General features: G+C 40.9%; 1 protein-coding gene across 2 annotated transcripts in view; it reads right to left on the bottom strand.

The window, feature by feature from the left end:
* Nucleotides 1-24,083, bottom strand: part of LOC101481875 (activin receptor type-2A) — an 84,180-nt gene that overhangs the window by 21,181 nt on the left and 38,916 nt on the right. The window contains exons 2-5 of one of the 2 annotated variants that reach the window (XM_076880118.1): nt 22,868-23,075; nt 20,520-20,653; nt 13,078-13,232; nt 2,946-2,969 (exon numbers count right to left, since the gene is read on the bottom strand). In XM_076880118.1, the coding sequence (XP_076736233.1) occupies nt 2,946-2,969; nt 13,078-13,232; nt 20,520-20,653; nt 22,868-23,075 (521 nt within the window). The remainder of the gene's footprint in view (nt 1-2,945; nt 2,970-13,077; nt 13,233-20,519; nt 20,654-22,867; nt 23,076-24,083) is intronic. The other variant, XM_004563328.5, reaches the window with a different exon arrangement.

Below are 24,083 nucleotides of genomic sequence, written 5' to 3'. Positions count from 1 at the left end.
ATTCTGGCTGTCGTTCATCTGTAGTGGCTGTAGGCTGTCAGTCTGCTGTTTACCTCAGCTGTCAATGTGTATTCATATCTATTTACTCTTTAAGAGGCTGTAAAACTTTGTATGTTGTATGTATAAAACTTTATACTTTTAATGGTTATGAGAATGCATCAGAAAAATGACTGACTATATATTTAAACTGAGCATTTTTGCCATCTTGGTGTTTTAAAACATTGTGAGACCACTGAGGGGTGAGCCTGACTCAAGAATACCTTGCTTTCATCATCCTTTTTGACTCTAATGGGGACCATAACTTAGAAAATGAGCATTACAAGACTTTAAAGTTTTGATTTTTACCATGACCTAAACAACAAAGAGAAATGGTTCAGCCTTCTTTCTCTTCGTGGTAACTGGTTAATTCCCTTTCTGGTTCAAACCTCCATTCCAACCAATGCCAAGCCATCAGATGTTTGTTGAGTAACTGCATGTATGAAACCACAGCCTCAACACTGGTTTCGCTCTGTGTACAGAGATACCAATGTAAGACTCTGAATCTGCCTTACGACAACCCAACATCTGATGAGGTCCAGAGAAGGTGGGGTGAAGATTATCATTTCTTTCCAGAATCAGGAAAGTAGAACGGGGGCGAAAAAAAGAATAAACAGAATAGCTTAGCAGTAAATATGAGTGGGGACACTTTTCAGTGAAAATAGGTCAACAAACACTTGCTATTGAAGGACTCTTTATGCCAGAAAAGAGGATGAAAGCAGTTTCTAGTACATCCATTAAAAAGGAGTTATTATGCTTATTTTCTTGTTAAATATATCTCGTTCCAGAAGTGGATGCTCATAATAAACATGAAAAGCAAAGTTAAAAATGATGAGGTCAGAGTAAATACAAGTAAGAGTTTGTAATACTCTTTGCTTTATATGATGTCAGGAGGGCACAAAAGCCCGACCTACCTGCTGTTCAAACCTTGTGTTTATATGGAACAGCCAATCAGATGAAAGTTTCTGAAAATGTCTCGTTTCAGAAAGAAGATGAATTGAGGGGCTGAATTAAGGGTTACTTTCAACTTGGAATCACACAAAGCTACTCTATTTGAGTCCGAAAATATAAATGAGGAGCTGTAAACGAGAAAAACATGTCCACTTTAAGCTCACTTTCTGATATGATTGTTATTCTGATCATGGTTTCGTTAACAAAATCAGGCTATAATACAAGGACACGAGCTCTGTTCACTGTTACAAAACAGTTCTCTAATTTGTCTCAAGTCAAATTCCTGTCTTTTTCCTGGGCTTTGTAGTCCAACATTTTAAATTCCGATTCCAATTTGACAATAAAAGTATAATTAGAGGAGTTGTTGTGTTACATAAGCTTGCAAAAAAGCAATCAAGAAGAATTCCAGTGCATCTATCGCTCTTGGCAGTATAACTGATTATGATTCTGTTCAGTATTTAAATCAGCTCAGGACCATTTTACCGTGCATAGTAATTTGTCAGAACAATAAGCTCTGGTACATTTTGTTCTGACTGAAAATTAAAACTGATTTGGTGTTGATGTGATCAATAAATCGTCAGTAAACACATGCATGGTATTAACTTTTCCTCAGCCTCGCCTGTGTTGGGTTACAGTGAAACTGAAAAGTATTTGATGCTCACTCTGATCACAGAAGGATGTGGCCATGCTCAAAACCCCAATGTTGGCAAAAAAACAAAAACGTATGAGAACGTCATCTTAAAACCCTAAAGATATAAGCCACTATGGATTTGCCTGATAAGCATCAGACACAATCCTGAAGACGACCTGTCATTGCAGGACGCTCTTCTTTTCTCCATCGCTTCTGAAAACTCGTCTTTCTTCTGGGTTTCAGCCTGACGAGGGGGCCCAGCCCGCCAGGCGTCCTGTGGGAGTCACCGGATCCCTTGTCCGATCGCAGGGCGCTGTGGCCTCAAATGGGGGCGCATTACACTTAGTCAGCAGACCACAGGAAACAGGAAAACAGAATCTGCTGCTTCACGCCGTTCCTCCCAACCCTCAACCATCTCCTATGGCCTAATCAAGTTACACCTTCATCTATTACATCAAAACAGGTCTTTCAGTCTGGTTTGGGTGTCCTGGGTTTAGGTGCAGATAAGTAGATCTAACAAAACCAAAATGCCAAGCTTGGTTTTAGGACAATGAGTAGGTATTCTGGCTAAAACTCCATTATTGTAAGGTCATTTCCTGTTGTTGATATGGCCGTAAAGCTTGAGACCATGTCAACAACAAAAAGTTGTTGACATGACCTTAAAGGAGCAAGGCCAGGGACTAAAATCCCCGAGTTATTTAGTGAGTTACTTTTTTTCCCCAGAAAGGTCTGGCGCCATACTTCGACTCCAATTTGTTAAATTTTGAGCCAAGGTACATTTGCAAGAGGCTTATGCTTCCCTTGTACTTAAGCAATTTACACTCTCTCACTTGAAAAATGTTCCAGATAAGTGGCAAAGCTCCTACTTATGTAAAAACGTATCTGTACTCCTCCTCAGTCTGCAAATGAGATGGAAAAGCAAGCCGCAGTTTCAGTTTCAAACACCTCTGCCATCTCTGCATGGAAAAATGGTGAGCCATAGGTCTGAGCAGATACCATTCTGGAAACTGGGTCACATCACACACAATGTGTTACATAAACATCACAGGTGGAGATTCATACAAAGAAAAATATAAAAGGAGGGCTGCATTCAGAGCCGCGTTGGCCATTTTCTGCCATGCACAATGCATCTTCAGCAAGAAACAATTAAAAAATAAAATAAAATACACAACCATCCACCCATGCAAACAATCCAGGCACAAAAAAGAAAAGTCAACTAAAGAAGACACAAAATGGTGGTCTAGGATTGAGGTGGAGAATTCATACCAGGCTCTGAACCCAAAAAGGAGGGGAAAACTAACAGTGTTTTCATTTAAACTGCTCTTACCTCCACCATAATGTGAAAGGCGTGCTTGTTGAAAAGGAACATAAGAAGCAAACAGAGAAATTATTGCTATCTTCTTTCAGTTAGTGGATGAAATAGAGGCAGATAAAAAAGCAGGACATGATAAGTCAGCCCTGAATAACCTTTTGTTCCCCTCTTGCGCTCCAGAGCAGGGCTTCTAGTTTCTTATCCCACATGGATCATGAAGAGGTTAATAAGCATGGCTCCAAAGGCAAGATGGTACATTGGTACATGCTGAAAATAGAGACTGAATGATGTGTGAAAAGAACAGAAGATCACAGTGAAGCCGAACAAACACAAGTTAACAGCAACAGCACGCTGATGTCAGACACACAAAACTTTCCCGACAGAAGTCATGTAAGAGGCAGAAAGGTTGAGCTCAGAGAGTCAGACCTTCAGCTGAGGACACCAACATGGAGCTACAGAGAAATCAGACATGAAAAATATGCCACTCTCAACTAACGGCTGCTTTTATCTTGAAATAGATGCTTATAGAAGTGGAACTAGGGCTGGGAGATTGGATCAATATATCCAACAAGGTCTAAGTTAAGTTTGGAAGCGTAAAGCTAGTCGGTTAGTTTTAGGCGCTAAAATTAGGCGGTAAAATTTCAGTGATAAATATTACTTACAAAGTGTGATCAAGTTTTTCTAAGCACTGGACTATGAGAACTGGTAAATCTGTTTAGTTAACATAAGGTTCCCTTTTTGTAACTTTACTTCTCTTGTCTTTCCCCCTACTTTCCAACTGGTTGCTAATACAGCCAATCCCTCAAGTCTATTATTAAATTTTTGCGCGGGCTTTTGGTGTTATGCTAATTTAGTGCTCTGCCTCCTGACAATGAACTTAGTAAATCAATGTGGTGAACAAGCCTTCTTCTTTTAACTTAGCTGAGGGTAAGTTGATAGTTTAACACAGTGACTGATGGACAGTCCCATTAGTAATAGTAGAACAGACAAATGTAGCGCTCCTGGAGACGATTTTATAGTGTAGCTGATATTAAGTACTGCCGAGTAAAACTTAAAAGTTTAAAACTTTTGAAATAACAGTGTACAATGGGCAAGCTAGCTGCCTCAAGTATAAGATAGCACATGTTGCCCCCAGCCATTTGTTTATTTAACTGAAGTCAATGGGCCACGTGTAAAAATAACGGGAGATTTTATTACAAAATCTGAGTTGATAATGATTTAAATACAAAATTCATTCTTTGTAAAGCCATCCAGAGAGGCAGTCGAGCCCTCTGGCAGGCTGGTGTTGACGCCCTAATGCTTCTAATTTAGATGCTGCGTAATGTCGGCCTTTTATCTTTTTGGTTTAAAACAAAAATAATCCAAAACAGGTGATTTGGATCAGCACATCCAACCTAACATGTTGGACTGATGGTGACCATTTGGAAATGTCAAAATTCTGCCTAAGCCGACACACAGCAGCCCCAGAATTATACTATATATTTGAAGCACACGTCTGCATATGAAACGATCCCAAACACTACACACGAACTCTATCATGTAAGAGTTCAGACACATTTTAAAGGCCAGCTGCTTTGTCCAACGAAAACAGAAAGAAAAAACGCAGTAAAGCAACAATCAGGTCAATATCAGCTTTGGACTTCTCTAACAGCACCTGCCAGCTTCATTTTTGCATCAAATGAGTTAATAAGACATGGTGTAGAGTCCACTGATCCTTTAGGACTTCTTTGGAAAGCTGCACCCAGACAAACAAGATGTAAGTAGCTCCATAATAAAGCAATTGATGAGATTTTGGTCAGAATCGATTGCTAAGATGGATAGAGATGAGAAAATAGGGCCCATGTTGAAGGAGAAAGAAAAAAAAAAGAAAAAGAGGCTAGACTTATGCTTAAATGCTGCAGCTCCAGGCCTCTTCGTGTGAAAGCTGTGGGTCTGTGTACTCAGACAGAATCAATTCCAGTTTGCCTCCACTTCGCACTGTGGTGTGAATAATGGAGGCTTGGTGGCAAGTATGCAGACCATGATGGACCGCAGCCATCATGACATAATGACAGAGTGCGACAGAAGGACTTTGGCGCATGAAATTTTCTGCGTTTCACACTGGGTTTTGTCATTTTAAGGTTTGGGAAGACGGCTAATTAAACAGAAAATCCAACACATTATTTTTTTTGTATGCTAAACCCACACTGATGCAAATCTGCCGCCTATATGAGAAAGAAAGGCCGGAGCTCTTTTTGTTTTACTAGGTATATTTCATTTCTGGTGCCTTGTCTTGTAAAATCAGGGAGCACAGCCGTGATAATGGATCCAATAACGATCATTAAGTGGGAACAATTACTTTTGCATTGTGAAGACTGCATGTTTCATTACCTAGCAGAGAAAACTAATGGTGTTTTTCTTTAAATGACTAGAAGGCTCCTTCGCTGAGGAGAGAACAAGTTCAAAGCTAAAAATGTGCAGAAATTCTTAACAAAATCACAAAACAAAGGAAATATTCAGGACAGAGTTTTCTTTAACTATGCAACAGCCTCCTGTTATTCAAATCCTGACTGAAAACATCTCTCTTGCTGACCCTTCAGTTTCTGGTTAGGTTCAACTTGGTGTCAGTGTATCATCAAATAATGGGTTTGTTGTTTTGGTTGCTGATGGTCTTATCTTCCTTTAAAAACATTCAATTCCTTTAATTTTAATGCCTTCAGATGCCGGTAACAATACTTCCCTTGTTGTGTTTGATCTGAGATCATCTGTCAATACTTGCATTAGACTGGATTAAATCTCATCTCATGGGCAAAATGTTCTCAGTCTCTATTAATCGTTCCTTTTCAGAAAAGGGCTCTTAAACAGATGTTTGATTTACCATTTGTTTGCGGATGACATCCGGTTGGTCTTTCTTTCTGACCTTGCTGATCTAAATAACTGCCTGACTGCCATCAGGTCTTAGTTAAGTACTTAACCTCTACAGTTAAATTTTAGCAAAACAGAGACTCGTAACAACTGTTCCAGATAGCACCATATCAAAGATCAAATAATGCCTTGGGTCTGCCAAGCTCCTCTGTTAAATCCAGCTCATGTAACCTTGAGGTTATCTTGGACAGCTTCCTGTCAGGATCTAATTTTTTTCCATCTACGTAAGGACCATTGCTAAGTCTATTCTTGTGAATTCCAAGCTGGAACTGGAGAAAACGGCTCATGTTTTTCATCTCTTCTCAATCAGTTACTGTAAAAGTCTTAACAAATCGTCTCTGAATCAACTTCCATCAGTCCAAAATGCTAATCATCTCTTTTCAATTTCCAAATTCTTTTCACTGGGTTTCTGTCAGCTTCGGATTTTATTTGAACTTTTAAAGCTTTGAATAGTGAGACAATCCCTTCAGAGATTTTACTGACCTATTCTTCCAACTGGTCCTTTCTGTGTTTGGATTACTGGTGTTGCCTTGTACTAAATGTTCAACACAGGGCCTTTGGGACAGGCTTTTAGCTTCTATTATAGAGTAGGTAACCCCGAGCAACAAGGAACCTTTACTTATGTAAGCATATTGAGACTGTTTTTAATTAACACAATCAGCTTACTTTTACAACATTTTTGATTTTAAGATGTCTGATCAGCTGGAAATACTGATGAAGAAGTATTTCCAGCGTAAGTGGCTTTACTGTTAAAATCTGAACAGTTCCTGTTATCTTGAGTCGAGCTGACTGAAACCTCTCCACCACTTTTAAGTGAATATGACATTTTTGAGAAAAGACATAAGGATAGCACTACTGCAAAAAACTAAAAGCATGCAGAAAAAAATATTTCATCTCAATAAAGCCATAATTGTACGCAAATGTTATTAATTCCACAGCCCTACTGACAAAGAATCCATTTAATAGTTGACATGTGTATGAAATCTAGGGTTTACAAGGGCTAGAGAAAATATTAGCCAAATGCATGTTGGTAAATGTGGCACAAATCATAAGTGGAATTAATTTCCATTTCATTTATATTTATAAGATTAACTTCAAGGTGCTGTCCCCAAGTGGAAAGGAGAAACTCCCTTTGAACAAGAAGAAACCTGGAGGTTTTTGTCTGTGTGGTGACACCTATCAGCAGATTACTGCAGCGAGTCCTCATGCCCTCAGCAGTGGTGACATCACTGCTTGTGGTCGAAGTGACCGATGTAGTGTGCACAAATGGGCCGTTAACATTTCTGTTGGTGGTGTGTATGCAAAGAGAAAAAAAGCCCTTAAAGATATGTAGTTCACGAGTGGGCGTTTGTTCCAAAAACACTTCCTGACTCTGCAATTCTTTTTATTGTTGTCCTCATTTCACAAATCAGTGCTTCAGTTAATGATCTGTTAGCATTTTCAGGTCCAGATTCAGGGGTTTTAAACACTCAAGAGGATATTAATAAGACATATACGTCTTTGTCTCTCTGGCTGTCTGTTCAGACTGCAGCTGCCTGTTTATGACATAATCGCATTGCTACTCATTTTAATTAGAGATTCAGATTAAATGTGCGCAGTGTGATGCAGAGCTCTGACATTTTACAAGATGAAGCAGTGTAGCTGGCACACGGATGCTGTTAGGGAGCGAGGAAAATGCTCCGAACAGGTATGATTAATAACTAGAACGACTTCCCAAACACACAGGACACTCTGAAATCCAACTGGCAACAGGTGTGGCCAATTTGTTGCTGTCACATTAATAATAAATGACCAAGAAGAGCGCATTATGCTCGGGTGTCGATGCGAGCATGACCAAGAATAAAACATCTGCTGATTTTTACATTTTCCCCAGAGTGGCTGAGAGCTGATATGAAATGAGGTGGCAGAAGTTTTCACTTGATGGATGTCTCTTTCAAAAAAATCCAAACAAATTATTCTAATTTAATCTGACAAAGTGTTTTAACTGCGAATTGGAGGAAGATGTTGACAATTTTTCATTCGCCCGTGGACCACTTTTGCATAGATAATACAATACTGGAAATTTTCTGGCATACTTTTTAAGTTTGCTTTCCAGAGTTAGATGAAGAGTTCTCTGCCATTTACAAAGGCAAATTCTTATATTAAGCATGACCAAAATTTAAAATAATGAAGTTCAGGCTTCAGACTGCTCAAAATGCAAACGTTTAGTTAGTTTTTCAACTTTTAGCTCTGTGTGACATCTCGGATATAGGAAATTAGGCTCCACCCACCAGCTATTTGTGAGGGGCAGCCAATTAGAAGAAAGATGGCTTAAAGACGGAGGAGACAACAGATTTTTGCTACCTTTAGAGGCAGAAACTACTCAAATTCTTTGAGCTCCAATAAAATAACCAGGGTGGCTGCTCTGGAGTCCAAGAATCTATGAAAAAGAGCATTTATAACGCTTAATTAGCAGGTATACCATGGTCTGACATACAGCACTGCTATAACTTTGGATATAAAAGAGAAGATGAAATATCAGCGACGTTTGGAGGGTTAGTGAAAGTGGGCTAGCTAACGACTAGCTACTACCTGGTGGCTATCTACAGAGCTATGGTTAGCTACTGTAAACACAGTATAGCAGGGATGATCTTAATTTCAGAGAGGCGCAAATATATGTCGAGAAAAATAAAGATACTATGTAGCGGCAAAGTTGGGGCCATGTGAGCGATTCTTTTCTGAAACAGATCCCTCAACAGTTTTGTGGGACTCGTTACAATTAAAAGGGAAAGCAGGTTAAAAGACAAGAGGCTCATCGTCAAACACAGAAGACAGGTGGACCCGGAAACAGGGTTGATATGTCGTCACTTAACAAGCAGACAGGACACCTTTAAATGCCTCACTTCATCGAGCAGGTGTTGCACGTCCTAAATGAGTAACCTCTGTTGTAACAGAGGGTGTCTGTGGTGTTTTTTTGTCCCCTTCAACAACTGAATTGCTAGCAGCCGTCCTTGATGACTTTGCAGGCTGTTTGAGTGATTGTCGGAGTCACCTCTGCTTTTATTTTTTTAAAGCGGCGCCTGTGGTGTAACTGAAAAACATCAACAGCACCACACACATACGAAAAAGAAAAAAGGCAGCAGAAATAAATCCCTCCATATCTCCTCTCCCCACTGCACCCACCTCTCTCCTCTCCATCTCCTAAATTGAAAAAACAGGTTTAATCAATTGCAAAATAAGCAACGGACACAAAAGTGGCTGCAGAGGGGAACCGCAAGCGCACCTCCCGTTTGTTTTACCCACCTTCACGCAGCGGGCGAGTGGAGTTTACCTCATCGCCCTCTTCCAGAAATGCATATTAGCTGACTTTTAAATACATTCCTTGTGAGTTGAGTGACCTCCTTTTGCTTCCCCTCTCCTGTCCTTGCACACCTACTCATTCATGCAATAATGCACTCCTGCACGCACACAGAGGGTTACACACATGCAGCATGACTCCATTTGTTCCACCCTGGCTATTTTATTTCATTTCACTCCCCTCTGATTTTACAAATCTTATAGGTGCTGCATTTTTCTAATCCCCTCTGTATCATCTTTTGTTATCTGATCCACTCTTTTCCCCCCAGTGCTGATCTTGTTTTGTTTTCTGTTGTTTATTTATTCATTTATCTGCTCCCAGGTAAGATGCTTCATAAGCTTCTTAGCGGTGTTGTTTTTCCATCACCATTGGTATCCAGATTGCATTGTGTTGCTGTCTTTTTTATCCTCTTCCTGCCGTGCTTTAGCACCGTGCAGATACAATAGCCAAGTTAAGAGAACTGCATGTCTCTCTTCACTCCCACCCCCACACTCCCCATTCTCCCACCCACCGCCAACACCACCACCACCACCCTCGGAGGCAGAGCTGCGAGCGTCTCTCTCTGCTTAGTTTTGTTTGCCTATATAAAGCCTCATCAATAATGCAGAGGCCCCTGACTCCTCTCTTCCATACTGTGGAAGCTGTGCATGGGTTTTCTTTTTCCCCTGCTGCTGAGCAGCCGAGAACATCGCTGCTGCTGTCGGGTTGAAACAGCCTCCGAATCACAGAAACTAAATTAATCAGGAATTTGGTGAAATGGTTTTATTCTCAGTCCTAAAACAGCGAGAATTTGTGGGGTGTCTGAAAGGTTTATGACAGCGTTAAATCAGGAAACACGATGAGCGTGGTGACTAAGAAAAGGTATCCATTTACCGTCTTAGTATTTCATTAGGGCGTACATTAAATGGTGACATTTGAAGCTAGCTAGAGGCATGCAGGGGTAACCAGTACACCAAAAAATTCTGAATTTATTTGTAGATAATCGCCTGCGTCTCTTTGTTTGTTCCTCTGGGAGCGACTACCTGTATCAGCAACATTGATCCATGTGTGACTGTCAAACACGCCCCAGAACAGCCACATGCACACCAAAGCACCACTCGCCGAATTGTTCCGGGTTGGCGCCAACATTAAACAAACATCCATCAAACCGAAGCAGATATCAGCGGAGGAGGAAACAGCGGGACGACGTCTGAAGACACATGGATCACATATAATCAGCTAAGCTGACGTATCCTCAGGAAAAACTCCTGCTATACTTCCTGCAACCCTCTGAAATCTCCGCTCATCATTCATATCAGTGACTATACAACTAACATCATGACTGTTTATTTAGGGCAGTGCAGTTGCAGGCCTGAAATAGTGAATGTAGACTGGTTTTTATTCTGCTATTAGTGCTGTGAAATATATTTCCTAAGATCTTGTGCAGTTTTCCTTACTGTTAACACTGCTAGATTTATACCTTTAGATTAATTTATATTGTACAGTCCGAATGGTTAATAAATGCACCGAAATTTTGTTCTCATGTCCACTAATTAGTTTACATTCTGAATGACAATAAAGTGATAAAAAATAGAAAATAAACCAAAAACTGAACCATGGGAGCCTGTAAGAAAACCCGAAGCGGATTAGATGAGTCGGATTTGGAGACATCTTGTTTAAAAATATCTTTTTGTGGCTCTTACTGGAGATGGTGTTGGGTGTGATTTCATTTCATGCTCAGCATGATAAATATTTCCCTCTACTTTCATCCTTTGTGTGGTTTTAAAGCATTTCAGGAAAGAATTCCAAAGGGAAGCGCCCAAAAACTGTCACACATGTATGATCTGCTAGCATCATAGACTCGCTGAGCGCTATGTGGCCGTAAGCTTGTCACCCGTGTTAGTTATTGTTGTTATTAATTGCTCATATTCCTTCAGCACCAAAGTAATCCATGGTAACTGTGCCTCCGCCGCCCTCACACTCTGCAGAATTGCTCGCATTAATAACTGATGGTCTGAGGGTGTCTGAGGGTCAGCACTCAGCAGTTCATTAATTGCTAAATGAGACAGTAACAAAAGAAAATGACCAGGGCGCCCATGCACACGGGCTCCTTTCAAAGTGACCGCAAGTCACCAGCTCTTTGTCCTTCGGCCACGTATAGCTTAACAGAGTAATCACTGTGCGGGAAATTGTGTCAGTACACTTAGCGGTACTTAGCAAAAGAAAATGCGAAAACCAAAATAAAAGCAAATGTGGTATAAAAAGACACTTAAATGAAGTTAAACAAATAACAAGAGGTAGTGGCTCAACTGCCTTTAAAATCCACAATAACAGTAACAGCTTTTCCCCTCATTTATAGCTCTCAGACTAACAAATATTTTAGTGTTTTATTTTATTTTGATGTAGAAAACGCTAACGCTAGCAACTAGCACAGCTACCATTAGCCTAACTAAGTGTTTAACATTTAATGTGATTAAATTTAAATGTAAATTTTAGCCCGTTAATTTTTAAGGACGCCCCGCCTTCTATTGATACTTATTGCTGGCGTGGACATGGACACATCAGTTGGCTAAGTGGAGTTGTTTAAAGCCATGCCTTTCCATCAGATAACTGCATCTGTACCTTACACCCACCCATTTTCCACTTCCTGTCACTTGCTTGGTGGATTTACTTGTTTACACATCACTTGTTTCACACATCACCAACCGTGTACTTGATGATGTCTTTTATAGACTCAAGTGGTGAAACATATTATTTAAGGTCTTTACCTTACAATGTAAAGAACCCTGAGGTGACTGCTGTTGTCATTTAGCGCTACATTAATAAAATTGAACTGAATGAAAAATAGTTTTGTTTTCGTTTTTGTGCATATTTTGCACAGTAATGTGTGTTGATCGAGTTTGTCGAAGTATCTCTGTTTCCAGGTATTAAATAAACTTCGCAAGGTGACACAGTCTCTTCCTCAGACATGCCCGGGCTTATTTCATTGTTTTGTCCACTAAGTAACGTAAACCATTGCTATAGCAATGACATTGCAGTGTGACAATTTCACTAGGGATAATCTGATATGGAACAGGGCTAATTGTAAATAACCCCCCAAAAAAAGGGCACAGGTATTTTTTGATCAGACTAATCGCACTTGTGTGTGATTAAAAGCCTGTCTGACACACTCTCAACAATACAGTTCGGCTCATCTCCTGACTCCTCAATGTGGTGAATTAAAAGCGAGTCTGAGATGAGTTTGCTCTGAAAAGAGACCCGCAGGAAAAAGAAAAAGACAGAACCAGGGCTCCTTTCATCCTTCTAAACAGGACTGAAATAAGAAATTGTAAAAGCAATTATCCAGACGTAAACTCTCAGCACAGCGTGTCAGCTCTGGCTGACCATCGCTCCGTCCCTCGGCTGCGCAGGGCAGGAGAGGCCAAGGCTGTTGAAGCCCACTGATGGAAGTGGAACAGTGGTGAAGCTGAAGGTTGGTTAAACAGAGAAGGCAGTGTGCACACTGCACCTGACTGCAAACTTCAAATAATGCACAACCTTTTTAAAAGCGAGCAACTGATGAAGTCATGTCAGAAATAAATATTAACCTCAGACCACATACGGACGTCTCTTGTAATAAATTTAACCGAACTTTCAGGTATCAGAGGACGAATCCTCTGACATGCAGGAACTGACTGGTTTTACATTTCCCCTTTGTTTGCAATTAACAGATGGAAGCCAGACCTGATGGTCACCGAGGCTGAACAGACAGAAAGAGAAACTAACTGCATCAGCAAGCAACTTTGAAGAAAGAGGACACCGCAGCCTCGCCACGCTGTGTGACTGACAGGTGACCTCTGAAATCAGACGACAGCGACGAGCAAACGTGAAGACAGAGAGACAAACCGGGATTAAAGCAGTGATGGGCTGGACTCTGGTGGGACTTACATGTGTGGGGACGAGGGCAGCTGGGTACGCCAGTTTGTGGTGCCTCCACATCCAGAAGGAGAAGAGGACGACCGCGGCCAGGCCTATGATGGGAACCAGTGAGTAAAGCAGGGTGCTGAAGAGCTGGGGCTTCTGGGAGAACGGGTTGGAGGTGGCTGTGAGAGGAGAAACAGACATTATATAAGTCAGTCTGAGCTCCCTCGCTTTGTAACCACATTGTTCATGAGCTCATGGACTCGATCACCATTTTCAGGTCATAGCGAATAAATGATATAGGTAACTTTTACAAATCATAGTCATAATTAGAATTAGAAAGGAGGATTATCTGGTATGTTCAACACCAAGATGGTAACAATGAAAATGCTCATCTTAAAGCTTTGTGATTGAAACAGTGTCTGAAATCATGGTGATTATGTCCACCTTTTATACTGCATATGTAATGAAAGCTGTGAAATATCGACACTCAACCTTCTGAAGCACAAATCTCCAGGTGGAATGCAAAGGACATGCTTTCTTTCGCTGGATTAGTACCTTTTGGGGTTTTGTTTTTAATATTTCAAGCTGTAAAAACAAGCATTAGATGTTCAAAATGCCCAGTGGGATTTAAACTACGCGTGACCCAAGGGTCCCATAAGGAAAAGCCAACTAAATTAGGCTTCAGTGTGTAACAGAGGCAGAAATATTAGAAAGACTTCATTGCTCAACACGTCTCTTTTAATAGTTCTACAAAAATGACCAATGTGCACGACTAGACAAACAAACTTCAGCTGAAGTGAGGAGCCATGATAATAGATCGCCACGGTGCATTTTTGTTCAACCAAACTCTCAAGGCAGCATATGAAATAAATAGAAAGAATATAGGAGTTGGTAAATTGGCTATTGCTAAGTTGTTTAAATTGGACAGTAAAATCGTGAATAAATAAAAAATAAATAACAGATAAATGACAACAGGGCAAAACTGAGGGTTCTGTCATTGTTGAATTGAACGTGCGATGAATTTAAGGTGTGCGGTGCCCTGTACAACTCCAAAATCAGTGAGTTTCTGTTAACGCTGTATACGACAGGCTCCGTCTACAAGTGGAGTACTTGAAGGAGAGACAAAGTGGTGCTTTCTGCCACAACCTCACCTACTTTCAAAGTGCAGGGAGAGCACGACAGATCTGAATATGTTAAAACACCAGCAGCACTTTGTGTGTAAAGAACAACTTCACTGATTCGCTGACGTGTCTCGACTTGTGGCCTTCATCAGGTTCCTGGCAGTAAGATAAACCGTGCCCGAGCGTTAAAATAATACAGAATTGCTCAACTTATTTGCAACCTGTTGGAACTGATAGTTCTCGATATGCCTCAAAGGGTGGACATGCAAGAACACCGAATCTCTCACAACTCATACACCATCAGGGATTGAGCAACCAAACTTGCCACACGTGTACATCTCAGGCCCCCGAAGGTTCTTATCTATACCAGATATTATAAAATCATCATGTTGCTTAGCAACCACCTACCAGTGAAGTTTTAATGACCCATTTCTAGCATTTAAGCACCCAAAACACCTCATGAAAGCATTGCATCCTTTTTTATTCATGATAATAACATTAACTTCTATTCACAGTGCTTGAAAAGCATCATATGAGATGTTAAAGACCCCATCATGTTGCCTGCCTCCCACCTAATTAAAAAATGACAATTATACTTTCACCTGAGGCTTTTTATTGCAGGTTGACCCAATTTTGCCTTCAATGCTGTTTCAATTCTTCATGGTACATACTTAACAAGAAGCTGGAAACAATGTTTAGAGATTTTGATGTGACAGCATGACACAGTTGCTGCAGATTTGTTGACTGCACATGGACGATAAGAATCTGCTGTTCCACCACATCTTAAATGTGCTCTAACTGGATTGAGATCTGGTGACTGTGGAGGCCGTTGGGAGTACAGTGAACTCAATGTCATGTTCAAGAAACCAGTTTGAGATGATCTGAGCTTTGTGACATGGTGTATTACCCATCAGAAGATGGTAGACATAAAGGGATAGACATGGTCAGGAACAACACTCAGGTAGGTTTGTGGTGTTTAAATGATGCTCTGTTGGTACTAAGGGGTCCAAAGAGTTCCATGAAAATATCCCACATTACAGCACAGTCACTTAAATCATCCTTCCCCATTCTGATGCTCAGTTTGAACTTCAGGAGATCGTCATAATGATTTATTTAATCTAAGATTACGTTTATTCTGATTGGTGATAATATCAGATCCTCCAATTCAGATAGACCTCCCTTCCATTGAAGCGCCTATCACAAAGCACAGAGTCACGTCAAGCTTGTTGGATCCTAAACCAGCCACAACAACAAAAACACGGCCAACATCCTCTTGGTTACAAATGTGGTAACGGCCACAGAAAGGAGTGTGGGGCAGTCTTCCTGATCATACACAGAAAATATCTCCATGAAGTCAATTTGCAGAGCGGCATGAAGAATGCCTGATTTATAGAGGTTCTAAACATTTAATGATTTAACATGTGAAGGTTTTTCCTCTCCTACACTGGTATCATCGGTTTCTGTATTATATTTTATATTTCAGTATTTTTAAATTGTGCTATACTTCACAAAAGACATTTCTGACTTCTTTCCTCTTGAAGCTCTGGTTTTTCTCTTTCCACAAGAGTGCAGGACTTTATATTGCAGAGAGAAACGAGCCCACAGTGACTGAAACTCTCAGAAGAAACTGCTCCAGGATCAGCCAAACAAAGACAAGAGTACACAGCCTTCCTAGCTGGCCTCACGCTGGGCCTCCATCTCTAAATGCAGCTCTAACCCTGCTTACAGCCACCGTGCTTAGAGATCATATCAGCGCACATAAGCGCACACAAACACACACACGCACAGCAGGATTAGCAAATCCATCTCGTGACATAACGTAATCCGCCTGCCAAAAATAACAGCTCTGAACTGTGCCCGACCCCTGCAGGAGGCGCAGGGTGACGCCTGCTCGCTCAGCCTGTCCTCCCGTCACAAAGCGGCCGTCTGATTCGGCAGCGCTGTCAAAACGCCGACGCTCGGACGCCGACCCGCCGCTGCCGCCCTCTGAGAGCAGGGAAGTGAAGAAAGGCGTGAGGGAGGGGGTAGGTGCCGACAGGACTGCACCAGCTGCATTGTGGGACCCTGAGGGTGTTTGTCGGGACGTTGTGGAAAGTTGTTCCTCTACAGGAAGTCTGCAGGTTTCACAAAGTCAGATTTAAAGGGTGAGACAGACGGGCCTGCCAGACACTTCAGCTGCAAACTGATGAGCGCAAGGACACCACTGGTTGGTGAAGCATTAATCACCGGTACCTGAATGTGCTTTAACCTCCTGTTATACTAAATTCAGGGATAAGTACATCTTTTTCATTCATTTTATTTATATACTTATAAATACTGTACTCCTAATTGATAAATTTATTCCTTTGATCGCTTGTCTCTTTAACTTATATTAAATTACCCATAATAGCACATAACCCCCAGTTTTGTCTAATTTCCTGCTTTACAGTGAAGGACTGTGAACTTTACTAACCTGCATGAAAAACGCTATACAAATAAAGTTTGATTAATTTCCTGCCAGTCCTAAATTAAAGATTTCTCTTGCGTTTAAAAGATGTCTGAGGTCTGAAATCATTTCTATTCATTTTATTATTGAAGCAGGGTTGAATCTACTCACGTTAAACATGTTTGTTGACAAAATGGCCAAGAATAACAGCAAAACGTACAAATTTCTGTTCTGATTTCCATCGGTAGCCGTTTTGTCTGCTAGCTTCTCTACTAATAGATTATTTGGATTTAGTTGTGACCCGGCCTTGACCCCAAAGGATGAGCTTCATTACTCACAAGGCTGCTGGCCTTAAAGGTGAGGGTCAGGCTGGTATCAGTAGGCGGAGAACCCAATGGAAGTTAAAAAAAAAAAAAAAAACATGAAGAAGAAAGAAAGATTTTTTCCTGTGAAATAAAAATGAGTGGGTTGGCTGCCTGGGGCTTGGTGACGTCTGAGGACACTTTTTGACACATGCTGCAGGTAGTTCGGCCTGTGCTTTCGCATACCTGATGGAAATATAAGTGCAGCAGCAGAGGTGGGGAGGAGGGCTGTTTGAATTTTATTTTGGTTATAAAACACACTTATGTGGTTTTAGAATACGACGTGTTGTCAATAAACATTCTGCATCAACAAATTTTTATTATCCGTTTCGTCGATTATGGCGACAAATCGTAGCAGCCCTGATGTTCAGTTAATTCAGAGTGTCATTATCGAGAAGAAAATAGCAATTGGTGCATAGTTCCACTAAGATCGGCAGCGTGACTCCCTCACAGGATAGTTGACAGATTTGGAATGATTTTAGCCGAATACAGCATGAAAGGTGGAGATGGGCAGAGGTGGGTTTGCCAAGTAGCTTGCAGGGGCAGTGGCAGCAGCAAATGAAAGCAGACTAAAGCCGAGTTATAAGATGACGCTGTCCAATAGATGTGTCAGCTGAGCTGTGAGCTGATGTGGACTGGCACTGAGGTCGCAGATCTGCCCCAGCTGTGGTCAGTCTTCATTTCCTACTTGATCTCATGCTTCGCTCAATTTTTTTTCCACATTCATTACTGTGCAGAGCCACTACACTTAACGCTGATATCATCAGCATTGCTGCATTTACATTCACCATTTAACCCACATTATGAGGCTGTCTGGACTTTACATGTAAGCTAGTTTAATGTCTCATTTCCATTCCTATTCAAGGAGGTAAACACATTGTTTTTTTTAACATTTTTGTTTCTTAAAGTAAATTCCATTGCATTGAAATGGGCTAAAAAAGGAGTCTGAATCATGTTCTTAGGGATGCATTGATCTTATATTCTTCTATAATATATCAGTTACTAAGCTCAGTGGATATTCAGAACCATGAATACATACTGATGTGAAATCTTTTGCAATATTTCCACTTCATTACAAATAAATGATTCACATATTCGCTTAAATATTTTTCCCGATGCTTCGTTTAGTACAGGTGAGAACCACACAAAGCCCAGACATGCCTCCCTCAAACCTGTATTCACTTTTTAATCATCATTCCAGCCCTGAACACCTGGAAGGAAGCTCAGTTGATGGCAGCCCTCCATAATTTCTTACATTACACCCTTTGTGCAAGGTAAGGCTTTCAAAATAAAAGCCCGGATGTCTCCAGATTGTAGAAATAACTTGTATGTGCTTCTGATTGTTTGCTTAAGGTATATTTTTTTATTCATGAGCCATGCTATAGAAACAAAGTTGATAGGAATAACTTTAGAAATAACCTTCCAAACAAGTACTGAGGTACGAAGTTGATAAGTTGGGGTTTTAATATAAAACCAATCAAACCAAGCCGTGAGCACCTCACAATCAGTTAATATGTGTGTATTATAACTTTAATCTTTTTCACGAAATATTTTACCTCGATAGTATGAATACTTATAAATTCATAGGCCCTCGAAACACTTATGGGTATTCTATCAGAGATTAGCTGATTAGTTGATATAACGGAATATATTCACAGCTTTGATAGCAAAACTGCACTGATATAATATCTGTGACATGGAGAGAACGGAAAAAAGGACTGGGATCCTGGATGTTTGATCTGTTTTCTGATTTTTCACTGGAGAAAACTTCAAAAAGTGTATTTTGGGTGAACTTCAAAGGGTCATATATCACCATGGGAGACAGGTGGCTGCTCAAAACAAGTTACAGTATATGAAAGGACTCCTTTTCTTATCTACATTTTGATACCAGGTTCATTCTCTAGCCAAAATTCCTTCTGGGGCAAAAGACATTTCTAATATAGTCAAATATTATACATAAAGAATGGAGAAACACACTAACAGAGCTATTGTAAGGTGAATCACCACATTTTGGTTGGCCTGAGTGTTTCCAATGCCCCACTGACTCAGGCGTAGAGATCAGCTGGCGACCACCACCACAGGTTGCTAAAAAATAACAAATTACTCAGTACGCTCGTATGTTTGTGCTCGACTATGAGACCAGTCAATGATCCCCAGTAACAACCATTTGCAAGAGATTCCCTGACAAGTTGGTGAGTTGTTTGCGGGAGTCTGCTTGTTGCCATTTGGTCCCTTGTTTTTTCTCCAAGTTTATTTATGCAGCATCTTTCAGACACAATTTTACTTGGTCTTGGTGCTGCTCCACTAACCACCTTGCGATTGCAGCAGGTGGTCACCTGTTGTTTGCACAGAAAATGGCGACTTGTCTGCAAACACTTGCCAACTGCTTGCAGAGTGGTGGTGAAGCTGGTATCTTCTGACCTCAAAGTAAAAGTTGCACCATTTGAAACAGTAAGTAGTAAGGCACTTTTATGTGTTCTGTTTCCATTGCACTTTTTTATTTTGAAGTTTTATTATTGCTCAGCAAGAAGTTGGAGACAAATTGGCGATCTTTCATGCAAACTATAGGCGATCATAGCGATCTGCTATTAGCCAAAGGAAGCAAAAGATTGCAAATAGGATGATTCACTAAAACAATCGATTTCATGGTAATGATTACCAACAAACTCCAGCAACCGCTCGGCAACTGGTGGAGGAATACACATTTTACCTCAGTGACCAGAGGTTGCCAGGGAGTCACAGCCTCATCTCTACGCCTGTGTGACTGCTTCGCATTCAGTGACATTTTAAAAAAAGTTCCAAGTCGAATTTAATTGAAATGACAGTTAAAACTCTTAATATGATTTTTCACTCCAAAAAGACCCAGCCAATTGCTACCATTCCACTTAATTTTACTCCATATTTTCCTCCTGGTCCCACAGTGTGAGAAACACTGAACATCCTATTTATGTTGTTTTACAAAAATAGAGGATGTTCACATCACTACACTCAAATCAAAAAAGCAAAGTCAAGTGGCGCCTTACCGGAGAGCACCTGACTGATGAACCAAAGAGGCATCTCAACCGCAATATGGATAATAGATATTAAGACATCATTACTAATAATGAGAAGTATTGATGTCCGCATGTTGTATATAATAGTTTGGACCTATTGCAGGGATCAAGCCCTGAATACGTTTTTCATAAACCTAAAAAAAATATCTCAGGATCAAAGCAAGATCTGAGTGTACACCGGCAGATGAGGACAATGCACTGAACACAGCAACTGGATGCTCCCCTCTAAAGTTCAGTGAAGTGAGTAAAAGCAACAAGCATTGAAAAGAGCTCTGGCTGATGCTCAGTGCCAAATATGGACCAACCCTTGTGCAGTTCGAGTGCCTGTAACTCAGAAAAGATTAATAGCATATAGCATGAACTTACAACTTTCCAGGAACTCATTAAACATATATTAAAGCATTAAGCTCAAGCCTAGCAAACAAACTGCAGCTCTGACTAAAAGAAAGCGTTTGCGCCCGCTGAGAAGTCGTCATTTTCAGTGAGCGTGCTGGACTGTACATACTGTAGGCGGTCGAATGGTGCGGGTCGCTCTGCGGGGGCGCTTCAGGGGCGTACAGGAACCTCTCGTTGCACATGTTGCCTTCACAGCAGCAGAAGAAAACATCGGGACTCTCCTTCCTCTCCACACACTCGTTACTGCAGAGGACACAGAGGTGGAAATCAGAAACACTCAATCCTCTCCATGCACTGCAAAAGGACATGGGAGCTATTTTGAACATGCACTCACTCCAGGAGACGTTACGCAAAAAAAAGAAAAAAAGAAAACACACACAACAAACAAACACCGCTTTCCATTCCCTCGCTGCTGCAACAGAGGACATGAAACAAAACATTTATAAAATAACTCCTACACATGCGAACATGGACGCCGACAATCGCGCTTGCTCTCTCTTCTCACACTCACGCAGCCATCAGATAAAAGCCAAAGGAAGTGGCAGCCGCCCTCGATTTGCTCTGGACTCTCCAGGGAGGTGAGGCGGCGCCGTCTGAGCAGAGGTACCCCGAACTGTGCGGGCTACACATCCGACAACAACTTTATCGTTCGGGAATCAAAAAGGAAAACAGAACTGGCTCAAACCGGTATCCGCGGCCAGGGTGATGCTTTACTCTGGGACAAACTATAATAATCTCTTATTATCATCATCATCTGTTTACCGTCCTGGATGTGGACGCATAATTCACGCTGTGGTTCAGGCTCCCTCGCGCGTGGTAATTAAAATGCAGCCATTTGGATGTGGAATCTCACACAGGGACACAAATTATGCTCAAGGTGATTTTAAATGTATTTAGAGTTGAGGCTGCTGCTTTTGTCCTGATTCAGAGGCAGTGCAGAAATTAATGGGCAGCTTCTCAGCAACAACCCCTGCCACCATTAAAAGCTCACCCTCTTAGAGCGCACGCATGTCTGGTTAAAGTTTGATATTTCCCGTATTCTGTTACTTACTGATGGGAATTTAACTACTATTTTATACCATGCAACCTTCTAGTGACAGCAGAAAGTTCCCTTAAAATCATCAGCTGAGATTTCTTATGTTTTTAAGGTTAAAGGGAGTCTGCTGGATGCGAAAACCCAAATGTAAATACACAGAAATGTAATCAAACTACAGTTTATTTACTTTAACTGGACTTCATGAGCTATTCTGCTTGCTATTTATAAAGCCACTTTATTGTATATACTCAGTGTTTTTTATACAGTGTCCTGTATTTTATTTAAAGTTTAGACAGGCGTGGGAAGGTTATTAGGAAACCACTGCACTGTTTGAACAATGTAAATCTTAAAGTGGGACTATTCTGCTAACATCCATATTTTTATTCTTGGACCCTATTAGAGTAGCTATGCATGATTCGCAGTTCAAAATAATCCAAATTTGCCCTACATGCCCATCAATGATGCTTGCTGTGTGCTTATACTATGACTATAGCAGGTCATTTAGTCCACAGTACCTACTAAGACACACTCCGCTTTCCCAGTAATATGTTATGCATGTGGTAATCAAAGACGAATTATAATATAAATAAATAAACAAAAATAATTTTCTTTGTTTCCTTTTTGCACTGTTACTTCAGCCAGACTGTTATCTGAAACCAAAATGGGAAGTTAGATGGTTGTTTTTTCCCCCTCAATATTAAACCAAAGTCATGTGACCTACTTCAATTTTATCAGATAAAACAACCCCCAAATTTTGCTTTTTTTTTCCCTCTTTAATTTCTCATGTTAGACAGATATTAGGCAGGCAAACTGGAAGCTGAAGTGCAATGAATATTAAAATAATAAGGAAATAATAAGGAAACAAAGGAGGGAGGCAGGTGGATACACAAGTGTCATAGATAGGTTGATTCAGTGGGTAGGCAGGTGTGATGGTTGAAAAGCTAGATAGGTAGCAATGTAAGAAGGTAAGTGGGCGGATAAACAGGTGTAGTGGTAATTACATGTGGTGGTTAGTTGATAGGTAGGAAGCCAGGGTGGCAGTGGGCAGGTAACTATTGGAATAATTGGTTGGTATGCAGAGTGGGTTGGTGGGTAGGGGGTCTGGTCGATTGCCTGGTAGGAGGGTAATTTGTTTGACTGATAGAGTCAATGATTGGGTGGCTAGCTGGTTGGGTAGTTAGGTAGGTAGTGTTGTCGATTGGTTGGTGGGTGGATAGGGAGAGAGAATAATTGGCAGGTTGGATGATGATTGAAGGTTGATTGGTTGTTTGATGTTCAACCTTTCAACTAAAGCCACGTCCAGCCACAATAAATGGCAGTTTAACACACAGCTGACCACACCAAAGCAGTAAAACTCACATATTTGTTCAGCATATCTTTAAAATGCTTTTTTACCCTCCCCGTAAATGTTTCCTGCTTACCTGTCGTAGCAGTTGACATCATCCAACCAGCATCCCTGCTTGACAATCTCCACAGTCCCGGAGACATTTTTCCATGTGGCGAAACAGTGCCGCCTCTTGTCTTTCTCGCCATAGCAGGGTTCGATGCCGCTGCGGTTAGTCCGCTCCTTCTCCCAGCTGGAGTTGTAGTAGGCGCACTCCTGCGTCTCTGAGCGTCCCAGGATGGCGCCTGGAGAGGACAAAGAGGTTATTCTTTAATTTCTTTCCTTTTAATTTGAAGAAGAGCATTGTTGACTCTTGCAGGGGAAGATAAATTACTCTATCAAACATGTTGTCAGGTGAAGTCTCAAACACTCATGAAAGAAACTTTTGAATGAGGAAATTTACAACCGCTGTGGCTGCGAGGTGTAAGAGTTGCTCTCCTTCCTTGTCACTGACAAAGAAGATAATTTAGCTGTGTATCAATAACTGGTGGAAGGACATTTCTTTACAGCCTCCACATATAAAATGAAGTGAAGTCATAAAACATTTCTCAATAATAAAAATTCACTTCTCTGGTACTTTTCTATGTGGACTCCCAGAATGCCTCTGAATCAATACACCAATGAAAAATAAAAGCGTTAAAAAAATAAAAATGGCAGTTACTGGAGGAACAAAAAAACAAAAGTTCCTGTCCACAAACAAAAGCAGAGCAGGGACGATCGACTTCTCTCCCCGCCAAAATAAAAGGGACTCTGATTTCCTGCGGATGAAGCCTGCAGGCAACAAACTGATATCCAGGGAAATAACTGCATGACAGCTTGTCAGTTTAGCATTGCTGCCGCTGCCTCTCATCACCTGTCAGAGATTTAGTCCAGTTTAGACTGCTGACAAGTCTGAGGATAGTCAGCCGCTGTTTGCCTGCTTCCTGGCGCTGCAAGCTAAACAGCCCAGACACACAGGAAACAAAGATTACTTCCCACATTATTTGGTTTGTGCTGCTACAAAGTGAAATAAAGAAATTTTGACTCTTAGTCCTCTAAATTTGTCCATTCAGTTTTTAAGCCATGAAATGAAACCGAAAGAGTTTCTGAGCTCCTTTATGCTAAATTTCCTTTTCGTTTTACGCATTTCTGTTGAATTCTACCTTCCACAGCCAGCTTGCTGCCATTTGCTGTCGAGATGTAGCAAAAAAACAAAAATCTTTGCTAGAGTTACCCGACAGCCACTGATTGCAAATATATTTGCAGAGGTGTAT

The sequence above is a fragment of the Maylandia zebra genome, linkage group LG23 (genome assembly GCF_041146795.1).
Source record: "Maylandia zebra isolate NMK-2024a linkage group LG23, Mzebra_GT3a, whole genome shotgun sequence".
In the NCBI taxonomy this organism is placed as follows: Eukaryota; Metazoa; Chordata; class Actinopteri; order Cichliformes; family Cichlidae; genus Maylandia; species Maylandia zebra.
This window is presented reverse-complemented; position numbering and strand designations above follow the sequence as displayed.